At 38.2% G+C, this 12,083-nt stretch overlaps 1 protein-coding gene across 4 annotated transcripts in view; it reads left to right on the top strand.

Moving 5' to 3' along the window:
* The window catches only part of sema5a (sema domain, seven thrombospondin repeats (type 1 and type 1-like), transmembrane domain (TM) and short cytoplasmic domain, (semaphorin) 5A), a 173,679-nt gene that overhangs the window by 24,486 nt on the left and 137,110 nt on the right, over nt 1-12,083 (top strand). For all 4 annotated transcript variants that reach the window (XR_001424644.1, XR_001424643.1, XM_015029807.1 and 1 more), the window contains exon 2: nt 2,784-2,993. Coding sequence is in view for 2 of the 4 variants with exons in the window: in XM_015029807.1 (XP_014885293.1) it covers nt 2,846-2,993 (148 nt within the window). In the remaining 2 variants the exon portion in view is untranslated. The remainder of the gene's footprint in view (nt 1-2,783; nt 2,994-12,083) is intronic.

Raw genomic sequence — 12,083 nt, forward strand, 5'->3', positions numbered from 1 at the left:
ATCATAAATGTCTATCTATGTGTTTAAATGCTGAAATAAGACTTTCCTTTGGTGTCCAGGATCCCTGGAACTGTTTTGGAAAACCTTATTTCAGTGTGAAGGCAATACTGATGATATATAATGTAGCGTCATGAGGAGGCTAAAGATTTGAATTTGGAACTTATCACCAAGGGAGATTAATCAAAAATACGACAGGAAAAAAGCTACTTAATAATAAGGACTTGATATAATATAAACACTATTTAATCCGACTTGCATATTGTCTTCCTTCTTGCCCCTCCTCTTCTCAAAAAACACAACTTGAAAAATCTTAAACCCCGTTTTGGGTCAAAAGTTTGGAGGATACGTTAAAAGGTTTATGCAGTTTGGAGGTCTGCGTGTTTCTCCCCATCCGAGAGCCCTTCACCAGTGGGGAAGACGAGTGCGTCACAAACTTGCCGTCGAATTGAGCTTATAATTGCCTCGCATTTTGGGGGTAAAGATGTCTTTTTAAAATTCTGTTTAATTGGTGCACATTCTGCCCCAGCAGGCGGCCGTGCCACTGAATGCATCGTAATGAGTTAGTCGGATGAGTTTAAACCCAGCCTAAGGTTAATGTTGTAACCTTGGCTTGGGAATGACAGGGACCCATGTTGAATCCCCATATTAATGAACAACTCTGATTTTACTAATGATTTATGCAGATTGCACTGTGTCCTTGATGTACACCAGAAAACATTGTCGAGGTCTTGCAAAGACCATCTATGTTCTGATTGATAGTCTGTGTCATGGTGCGTTCTTAATAATTTTACAATCTCACGGTGGCTCTTTCTAGCCGAGAATTCACGTGCGGAGGCACGCTTGAAAACATGCATGTTTTTTTTTTTTGAGAGAAAGATTTAACTCGGGTTTTTCTACATGCTGATCTGAGCTTAAGCTTCTTTCTGCTACCTCATTGCATGTGTGAAAGCCACTTGTGCTTGCACATTCGCTTACAGAAATTCCTGTGAATGCAAGAGACTAAATCTCTGTTCCACGTAAACACTCACCATATCTAATTTCCTTAGTTAGAGACACCTCTTTGCTCTGCAGATTGTGACATATTCTTTTTAAGCGAATGCAGACATAAAACATTAGGGGACCAACAGTTGAAAGAAAGTCCTAGGCATAAGTCTAGAGGGTGAGATTGGATTTTGTTGAGGAAAATGTTGTTATGGATCGCAGAGGCAACTAGCAGGAGAGGGAAATGGACTTTGAAACGACTAAAATGAAAGAAAAGGACTGCAGAAGCTGATGTGAGAAGTACCAAGACAAAAGGGAAATGGGCTTTAGTGAGAAACTGTCAGGGTGTTGCTTTCTACTCTGCAGATGACAGGTGCTTTGCATTAAATCTCCTCTCGCCTGTGCCTCACAGAAATATGCCCCGAGATCCTGCAAACAGAACTCAATTTAACCTTTCAAGAAATTCAAGACAAAAAAACGGGAAGAAACTTTCACCGTTGTGATCTTATTTGAGAATTTGAACAGAAACGCGTCTCATGTTGCACCCCACCGTCAGTTCAAGCTTGAAGGAAGATTCACACTTCAGGGAACAGTGGAGGCAAGGTTTGCCTACAGAGAGAGTTAGGCTTTGTTTTGCTTTTTTTTTTTTTGTCAGCAAGCTGATTTTCTACCTTCATGCATGAAGACAAAATTAATCTTTTTATTTTTACTATTTGCTACCTGCAATGTACACTAAATCGACTCCATCCAGGAGAGAGAGTTGTTCTGTTTTTTTTTTTGTTGTTGTCGGTTTTTCTTTTCGTCAGCATAACAAATGAAACCCACAGCTCACATGAAATAAAGAAAATAGAAGTGTTCTTCAATTTCAACTGGAAATACCTTTTGGGAAAAATGAAACCAATGATTTCCATTATAATCTTCACTATCTTTACTCACTTCACCACCAATTGCTGCCAGTGATGAGCCATGCAAAGTCAGTGGAGCTCTCCTGCTTCTGCTGCTCGCAGCGTGAATCATTCCTGCAATAGCATCATATTAATGATTAAAAATTAATGATGTAGGTGGTCTAGACAGCTCATCAATTCACCCCCACAAAGAAAGAAATTATGAACAACTGAGCTGTGCAAACTCCCTTGTTTTTCTTGCTGCGACTGAGTTTTCCATCCAGCATAAATCTGTTTGATGCGTAACATAATAATCGCGTTCTGTAATCAGAGGGCCTCAGCTGTGAATACAAAAAAAAAAAAAAAGATTTACAGCAGCACAAAGCATTCAGTTGACCCTTAGGGAAGCAGGTGAAGTTTTACTCACTGGCACACAAAAAGTTATAAACTATAAATAATGTAAAAAACACATAAATACACAAAATGCAGAGAGCTGCTTCCGCGCTCCTTGAAGAAATATTTCAAGGTTTAACCTCACTGGGAACAAAAACTTCGTCAAAGGAGGCATATTTCTGCCACTAACGGACATCGATGCCCACCTTAGGTGAGTGAGGTAATGCAGACCATGTCTGATTCATGCACTCGGCGTCACTGGTGAAAAGTCCCTCTGTGCCTGTGAGAAGTTCACACACCTCTGCCAAAATCTGCAGAATATTGTCCTTTTCGTCTTTCACATTCGCTCCCCTTCTCGCCTCTGCTTCTCAGTCGGAACGTATATCTTTTTTCTCATTTCCTCGTCTAAACACTTTAGGGAATACAGCAGATGACGAAGATTTATCGTGGCCAAACTGAAACTGTATGCAGATCACACGTTTTCCCTAAGCATTAATCTGTCATTTTCTCCTCCTGTCCTACCAGGTGTGCCCTCTTGCTCTTGGCCTTTGAGGCCTAAGGAGAAAAGAAGCAAAGCCCAGACCCCCATGGGACGCCCTGTTATCCAGCATGCGCTGCTGCTGTTGCAGTGCATGTTGGTACTGCGCCCTTGTGGTGTTGCCAGCAGGAGAGGGCCGGTGCTGCTGCCTGAATCTCCCTGCCACAAGACGGAGCACCCACTCATCCCACACTCAGGTGAGTTATCGAAGGAATAGACAACCAGTGCTTGCTCTCTCATCCGTTCTACGTGTATGAAAATTAGATGTAAAATATGCAGTAAGTATGAAAATATTGGGACAATATGTACGGCCATTTACTTGTGTAGCTACAATCCTAAGGTTAAGTGTTTAAACTGAATTTGCGAAATAAACGCCAACTCTTTTATTAGCTGGCTACAAAGTGTGGTCATATTTCTTCTATTGTATACTATTCCAACAGCAATAGACATCTTAGTAAGCAGTAGAGAAGTTGTTCATGTTGTCCTGCCCCCGTTATGAATGATGCTCTGGGAGAAGGGCCACATTTCGCTCATCAAAGACCACAAACACTCAATCCATGACCGCGAGTTGTTCTGTTCTAGTTTCTATACTTTCCAGCATCTCTGCATAATTTTACTTCTAACTTCTGAAAGTTTCACAGTTGCTACCAGACAAACAGTATTTCTGAAGTTTCTTCTTTGTTATAAGCAAGCTGTTGACCTTAGAAAAAGAAAATGTTTTTCTTTAGGTTCTTTTGCTCTGTTTGCTAGTTGTTTACATTTTGTGTCAAGCACGCATTGGCACCATGTGTGCTTTTCTTTGTGTAGTATTGTGTATCTTCCCTCAGCCGCTTCTTATGAGGATGCAGTGAGGTGCGACTGTAACATGTCAATTTGTCATCCAAGGTTTGGGAAATCTGTATTTTCTCCAGTTAATGAAACGGTTTGACAAAACCAGGTTTGTAACATATTCTGTTTGAAGCTGCGGGCTCTAAAGTAATAATAATGAAACTGTGTAGCTTCAATTTGGTATAATTTTTGAACTGGACAGTTAAGTTGCTTATATATCTTTGCTTAAATTGCATGTACACAGCAGTATGTACTTGCTGTGTGTACTAGTACTCAGTAGTGTTTTATCATTCTTTGATTTTATTACTTTTGTGTTCAGCAATCAGCAAAATTGAGCATTGCGACATAATGGTAATACTTTGAAAGGAAATTTTGTATCCCAAAGATTTCCCCTCCTGCCTAAAGATCATTCTTAAATCCCCATTGGCCTATTGAGTATCTGCCTTGCCTTTTATTGGCATATAAAAATATGTTGATGAAAGTAAATAGCTCTCCTCTATTGCCTTTTCGTCCAATGCTGTGCCATACATAAATTGACCTCAAACTAAGCGAGACTGCCGCAGACTTTGACAGACATAAGCTTTGCTTCTTCCTAGTGACCCAATTTATGTTTTAGACTACATCATTTGTGAAAGTGCTGCTCAAATGTTCAAGCAACGACCCAAAAATAAAACAGTTTAATCTTAAACTACGCAGATATTCAGTTTATCAGCACATGGTTTACTGTCAGTATTGGTGCTCTGTTTCTGAAATGCTCTGTTAGTTTTAGGTCAGATGTGGCATGACACACACCTCCCAGAAAGTTACTTTGTCATCTTGCAAATTGACAAAATATTTTCCCAGAAGGCTTGGGAACAGTTATGTGCTTTTTGGTCAGCAGTGGTTTTGGCCCTGGAACCCTCCCATGGAGGCCATTTTTACCTAGACTCTCTTTCTTATTGTTGAATCATGAGTACTGACCTTAACTGTGACAGGCAGGAACTGCAGTACATCTGATGTTTTATATATATATATATATATATATATATATATATATATATATATATATATATATATATATATATATATGTATCTTTAATAAAAAAATAAATAAAAACAAAACTATAGCCCAGTTTCCAGCTTTCCAGTCCTCAGCAAAATGATTGAAAAAGCTGTGGTTCAACAGCTAAATAGGTTCTTAACAATAACAAACTGCTTTGATGTCTTTCAGTCCAGTTTCCATTCTCACCACAGTACCAAGACTTTCCTTGTCAAAGTGTTCAATACTTTGAATTGCCTTGTGGCTGAAAATGTGCTATATAAATAAAATTACCTTACCTTACCTTACTATGCACATAAATATGGACCGTGGCAGAACCACAGTGCTGGTTCTGTTGGAACCTCAGCGCAACTTTTAACACTGTTGACCATGGCGTATTTTTAAAGCAGTTGGACAGCTGAGTCAGAGATGCAAAACAGTGAGATCCTGTAAATAAAGGCAAAAATGCACCTGCGTAGAGTGTCCCTTAAGCAATAACAACTGGAATATTGATTAATATATTATGATGTTAATTATTCTTGATGACTTTGATGATGGCATTTGACAAAATGTAACGTTTGTTGCTCGTTTCATAATAATTGGTTCTTGTGTCGTTTTATAGTGTAAATCAATTTGAACTCCCTTTCTCCTGAAACGTGCCACACAGATACATTTGACTTGAACCGAAATGTTTCTTTTAGAGACAAAGGGCAGACGCATTCATCTTTCCGAACCGTCTCCGCATTGTGCTGCATTTTGTTTTTTTAGAGACTGCATAAGGCTCCGTTCTCTCTACCCCCTCATTTCGCACTGCAATTGAACCGCTTAACTCTGATGAAATGCAGTAAGACCCAGTCGACAAACAGTTCTGGTGGCAATCAATGCGGTCCTGTCTACTCACGGCAAAGTAGTAAAATGTCATTGAGCTGCTTTCAGTGCAGCAGAACCCAGAACCATAATTGTACAGCCAAGGTCACATGACTCAAACCGATGCAAAATATAGCCGTCGTCATCGTGGACATAAGCACTCTCTGCTGGAACCCCGTTTTATCTCCACTTCTGTTTGTCTTGCCTGTCTCTGTCACTTTATTGTTAGAGCTGAAGTGGCACTCAACTCTCTCTGCCAACCGAGTGGCAATGATTATAACTAACTGCCCGGCTAATGTGATACATTCCAGCATTGTGTTAGGTGCAATCACCGGTTCGAGGGTCAGCATCGGTCAGTGAGTTTGTGATCTCTAATGTACTAGATTGGCACATTAAGCCCTCGTGGTTTAGTGCTTAAGGAACACTTATTAAAAAAAAAAAAACAAAAAAAAAAGGGCGATATTTCCATTAGTGCTCAGACGTGGTTCACAGGGCCTACTGTGGAAGAGAAATCTTCTACAATGCAATCATTTAGAAACAACTAATTACATTTACAATCAAAACTTGATTTTTGACTCAGAAGGTTTGGACAAGCCAGTGAAGTACTGGAAAATAGTCTGGTCACATAAGTCTAAATCTGAATACTTTCGATGTCATCGCACACATTGTTTGAAGAAATGATGGTTCTGTTGCACCTCAGACCAGAACCACCGGGCCAAAAGGGGGATTTCGCATCCTGGTGTGGACATATTTGATAAAAATCTGCAAACAAAACTAGATTGGATTTCCAAGCAAGACGGTATTCCTGTACCCAAGGCCAAGGAAACTCTTAACTGGCTTTTAGAGTGGAAGCAAAAACTTGAAGAATGGCCCAGTTAAGCGCTTGACTTGTATCCACTTGCAAATCTATTGAAAGAACTGAAGATCAGACTGCATAGAAAGAACCCACAGAACCTTTTGGATTTTGAAGAGAGTTTGTGTGAGAACAGGTGAGCAATGCATGTGATTAGTTTCTCCATTGTAGCTTGATATTGCTGTTGCCAAGAGAGGCCTTTCAACAAAGGGTTGAATGTAATATGCAAGAGTGTTGAAAACTACTTTTTGTCATTGCAATTGTAAAACAAAACTGTTTTTCTGAATGTGTGGATTGCTTGGATTGCTTCTGAGATTTGATGAGAATTTTATGTTAATTGTCCCATTAGAAATATTTAAGAAAAAGAAAAAAAAAACATAATGTTTTCTTTTTTTCTTTTTCACTTTTCTGAAGACAGGAAAAATCAATTTTTGACTTATTTTATATTGTTCTGTGTGAAACTTTTCCACATATCTCAATCATATCTATTCTCACATTATGAACAAATAGACTTCTAATTTTAAATTGACTTTCAGCTGCCTCCTCAATTATCTATTAAATCTTAGACTCATTAACTTTTTTTTCAAAGTCGCTATGCTATAAAGATTGGTCTCAGTAATAAGGTGCAGGCTGTTTTCAAAGACTCCATGATTTTTGTAGTGAAAGCACAATAACTTGAGTCATTACAGAATATCCAGGGATAAACATAGGCGGGAATAATTATACGTATGCAAAGTCTCCGTGTGAGGGAGGGAAAACCACTCGTTAAACCCATTATTCTTCTTTGTGAGTCATTGTGCTCCATATAATGTATTGTAATCCTTTGTTGTTGGAAATGTGCAGTGTGAGGCTGCCATGATTCTCTGCTGGCCAAGCTGGGAGGACTACAGATGCATTAAAGTAACCCTATGGAGCACAGTAACCAAATGCGCCCAGTCTGCCCAGACAAACATTATCTTGTTTGGAGACAAAGGCAAATATATATTGAGACTTGCACAGAGATTTCTCGTAAGAATCTGTACACAGAGTGCTTTTTTGCTAATGTCTAAAGAGTTGTGAAAACTTTACTTTTGAAAAAGTTGTGTGACTGTAAGCTAAAATAAAACATGTTTTTTTTTATTTGTTTGTTTGTTTGTTTGTTTTAGAGCTGTGCACACAATTCCCTTCTTCTTTTACCACACATGCAACTAACAGAAACTTATATGTGACAATTTTCGTTTCTTGAAATTTGCTGCCAAATTGATCATGCCTTCCTGCAACATCCTCATGATCAAAACCAATCTCTGCATAACTCCTGCGGTGGATTAGCTCCCTATCGCCCAGTTACAGGTGGCAAAAGTCACCATTTTTAAACAGTAACATTTTCACACAATTTTCACAACACCCATGTTTGGGGGTCCATCACTGAACTGTGTTTTTTGCACTTGGGTCAGTTTTATTTGTTAACCTCAAAGGGGTCCACCTTAATATATTTGCAGTTTTGCAGTACAAGTTAATGTATATGTTTGTTATAAAAAGCTGAAAAACCCTTAAAAGTTTTTAAAAGCTCAAGAAAACAAGTAGGGCAAATATACCCTGTAACAAATATCCGTATATTTAACTCTGATAAACGGTAAAAACAATGTATAAAACAATTTAAATCTGATGCTTGGATTTGAAGTTATGAATAAATTCATGCGAAACATTTGTACAGAATTTGTTCTCTGAAAGAAAATACTATCATAAAGCTCGGTAGTAAGTAGTATGAGGGTTTTTTTTCTTTTGCAGAAAATTTCCATAGACGTCATAATGTTCAAACTCAATAACCATACCCACCCTTATATAATATTTTAATTTCCTGACGAAAGAAAACAGCACATTGATTGTGCCCCTCCTTGAGAATACTATTCTCAATTTTTGTAACGATCAGAAGATAGACATTTTTAACTTCGTATGAATGAGCACCAGGCTCCAAAGAAAATCTTGAGAAAATAATCATTTCTTCTTAATGTGAAAGAAAAAAAACAAAAAACATAAAAATGCACATTGGCAGCTTGCTTTAAAGAGTGGTCGTTCCCATCATCAGAAGCCAAGGTCAAGGCTTGTCCAAGTGGCTTCCAGTGACAACATTTTTCTCATCTGTGTGGTTGTGGCCTGACAGTAGAAGGGTGTGCCTCACATGGGCTTGACCCCACTCGGGCCAGTGGTTTTCTGACTTGGCACAACACTTGGCTGAGAGAAATGTAACTGTGGTGTGAGGATGGTGCAGTCTTAAAGACTGCTTTCTGCTTTGTATGGCGGTTTCAGAAATGTAGGGTTTCAGAAAGGAAAGTTCACTGCACGGTTCAACAGCAGTAGTCCAAAAGTTTACCCAAAAGATACAGTTTCTCCACTTTACTAAAAACAGAGCTGAATATTGTCTCAGTTGGGCTGCAGTGTAAATATGTGCCATTTATTTGAAGATCTGACTGGGTGTGCTTTGGAAGAAGCCTTTTGACGAGATCCATTTACATTGTTATCCCACCTCCTATTGTAAAATAAAAGTATTATTTTTAACAAGTGTTCCTACCTGTAGACTTGAAGGCTTTTAAAGGGTATAAACAATGCCTTTACAAGCCATGCTTAGGGCCATAACTCTCAGGAGTGTGACGGGCGGACTTGTTTTACAGCCACGCAACAAGCTCAGTTCTTTTGTTGGTTTGTTTTTTTTTATCTTCCCTGAACGACAAACACTTCCTTAGAAAGATGAGAGAATAAACAAATGGGCTCACAGCATTCATAAATGCAACAAGCTGCAGCTAGCATCAGGGATGCTTTAATTAGGCATTTGGGGATGATTCATTTAAATTTAAAGGCATCCAAGGTCTTTGAGGTTTATTCCTAAAACCGAAAAAAAAAAAAAGCCTTCCTCTGTTATTCTCCAAGGTCAGCTATGATCCAGCCAAGTTTTATTTGAAACGACGACAAGATGCAAGTGGAACAAATGGATACTTTTCTATGTTTGTGGAATTAAACGTCTTTGAAAACTAAAGGCGCAAATTAAACTTTTGATGCCCAGTGGTTGTGACAGTGGACAACTATTCACATTTCTTTTACCTGTCTAGGTACTGTGTTGGGGTGTTTAAAAATGACAAAAAAAAACAGTATTGATATTTGTTGTCTTGTTTTGAAACAGCAGTTGTTTGACAACACTTACCTGGGACCTCAAATCATGCCCAAATAAATTTTAAGAAACAATTTTATACATTGCAATAAATCTTTATCCCTGAAACTTTTTTTTTCTTGTTTTGATGCAAACTAGACTTTGCCTAGAATAATTAAACATATTATATGGTGTGAAATCACTTGACATTGATATATTATAGCTATTTACAAACGTTACCCTGCCAACTATTTGTCGTTTCAAAATTTTCTTCAAACCAAAACTCCAACACCTTATTAAAAAAAAAACAAAAAAACTGCTTATCAAAGTGAAGAAAGCATTTGATAACACCACCTGCTCTTTCGTTTGAATGAAAATGCTGGTGTTATTGAAAACACAACATCGATAAACAATTCAGTCTAATATTATTATGTTTTTGTATTGGGTGGAAATTGCAATTATTTTTCTTTTCATGAGAGCAATCAACGCAAATCTCTAGCTCTGACATTTGAATCCGGCTGGTACTGTAGTCTTTCCTGAAAAAATCTGGGGGCGGGGGGGGTTTCAGTAAAAAATTATTCTTTGGAGCTTCACCTTCATTGTCACAAAATGGCTTTTTTTTTCTTTTTCTTTTTTTTGATTGGTTCAGTTCTTTGTTCCAGTTTATTTATTTTTGTTTTGTAAAGCTGATGTTCAATAAATGACAAAAAAGAAAAAGATCAAATATCAAATGTTGTTGATGATGATGATAGTTAAGTGATTTAGAGTTTATTAGAGTAAAGTCATGATGAGATTTACTAAACGTAGTCATGGCTGACCTGAAGATGCTGAAGACCTTGATGATTTGACAACTGACATAGCTTGAAGACAAAACAAGAGCTGTCAGGATACTAAAGCATTTTTTTGTGTACTGATTGTTTTACATTTGTGCATCAATGGGTTTACTGCTATGGGGACTATTTTGAACAAAAGTTAGTTGTTAAAAGACAGTTAAACAGGCAGCGAGGTATAATATTGACTTTGCCACTCTGCCATGTTTTCCTCGCATATTATGTTTGGGATTTAAATTATTCAAAAAGTATTTTAAATAACTGAACAATGGAGAAATCCTCAGTCAGCTTATCATTCAATTTGTGCATTAAAGAGTGAAAAGGCTTTTCTTCAAGAGGCCAAAGAGAATTTAGTTGTCGTTTTAAGCCTTTAAACTTAAGATTCAAAGGCTTTGTAATGTGTACTTATTTGTGGCTTCATTGCGCTTAGTTTTGCATGATTCATTCATTTTATGCCTCTAAGCCCAACCACGCTCCACAGATGTGATTTTCTACCTGGGAAAAGTGTTTGTTTTTCTATGCCTGGCATATTATTAACAAGAGTTCAGATGAGTGCAAGACATTTAAAGTGACATTGCATTTTATTTTTGATTTATTCAAACCATTTTTTTTTGTTGTTTTTTTTTTTTGTTTTTGTTTTTTGTCCACTCCTTCTCTCACATCAATTTGAACAAATGGCTGCCATTCCCGAAGACTCCAAATAACCATGGGGCCACATTAAAAAGTAAACAGCCTTGTCCTGCCACGTGGCATTAACACCACACTTAGAAAATCCATTCATGTTTCAGAATTGGTTCCACATGTTGCCACTGATGTCGTTAACTTTGAAGGCTGCCAGACTGAAGACTGGCATGTCTTTTGATGCATGCTGTAAATATTTATGTACCCTGTCATTGTGTCTTTGTCTCAGGTTCGGTGTCAGAGTGAAGAATTACAAACGGTATGTGAGTGATGGGCGGTTTTGTTGTGAGGAGGTGGGAGACACAGGGCTTAAGGGATGAGCCGGGACCGAGAAAAGAGGCGGGGAGTGGAGGCGGGGGTCGCTGGTTTCATGTTGGCTCAGAAAACCTTGCTGCACTGTTAGTATTCATCCTAATCCGCGTGTGTGTGTGTACGTGTGTGTGTGCGTACGCGTGCTCATGCGTCTGCACGGGATCACGCCTTCGTCTCCTCAGCAGCCAGTCCCTTGATTCATTGAGCTCCTTCGCTGTCATGGATGTGATGGGATTACATTATCACATGCATTTAACCATGCAGATGATGTGAATCCATGTAACATGCAAAGTAGAAATGAAATTTGGTAAGGGAGATGGGACCTACTGTGAACACGCACTGTCTGGGAGAGTTGCCCTACGGTTTTACTTCCACTGGAATATTATGTTTGATCAATTCTGTCCAAGAGAAATAATTAAAACTACTTAAAAGATGGTTTTGGGAAAAAAAAAAAAAAAAAACATGTTTGTAATTCTGCCACACTTCAGAAGTCCAGCAGTTGAACCATGTACAATCAGATTAACCCCAATGAATGCGACTATAGAAAGCTCTGTATACTCAGCTGTGCAGCCATGGGAGGGCCCCTCCGTTCTGGTTATGAATGTTTATTAATGCTTCCTTGGCCCCGTCACAAAGGCCATAAGTCCTTTGAAGGTTGTTGTGGTGAATTTCAACCTTTAGGCTCCACTTTCTTTTTTTTTTTTTTTTGTAAAACAACAAAAAATTTTTCGTTTTTTTGTTTTTGTCACCTGCAGAATATAAAAAAAAAAAATATTA

This window comes from Poecilia latipinna, unplaced genomic scaffold (assembly GCF_001443285.1).
Source record: "Poecilia latipinna isolate Pla-1442-1.1 unplaced genomic scaffold, P_latipinna-1.0 Scaffold164, whole genome shotgun sequence".
In the NCBI taxonomy this organism is placed as follows: Eukaryota; Metazoa; Chordata; class Actinopteri; order Cyprinodontiformes; family Poeciliidae; genus Poecilia; species Poecilia latipinna.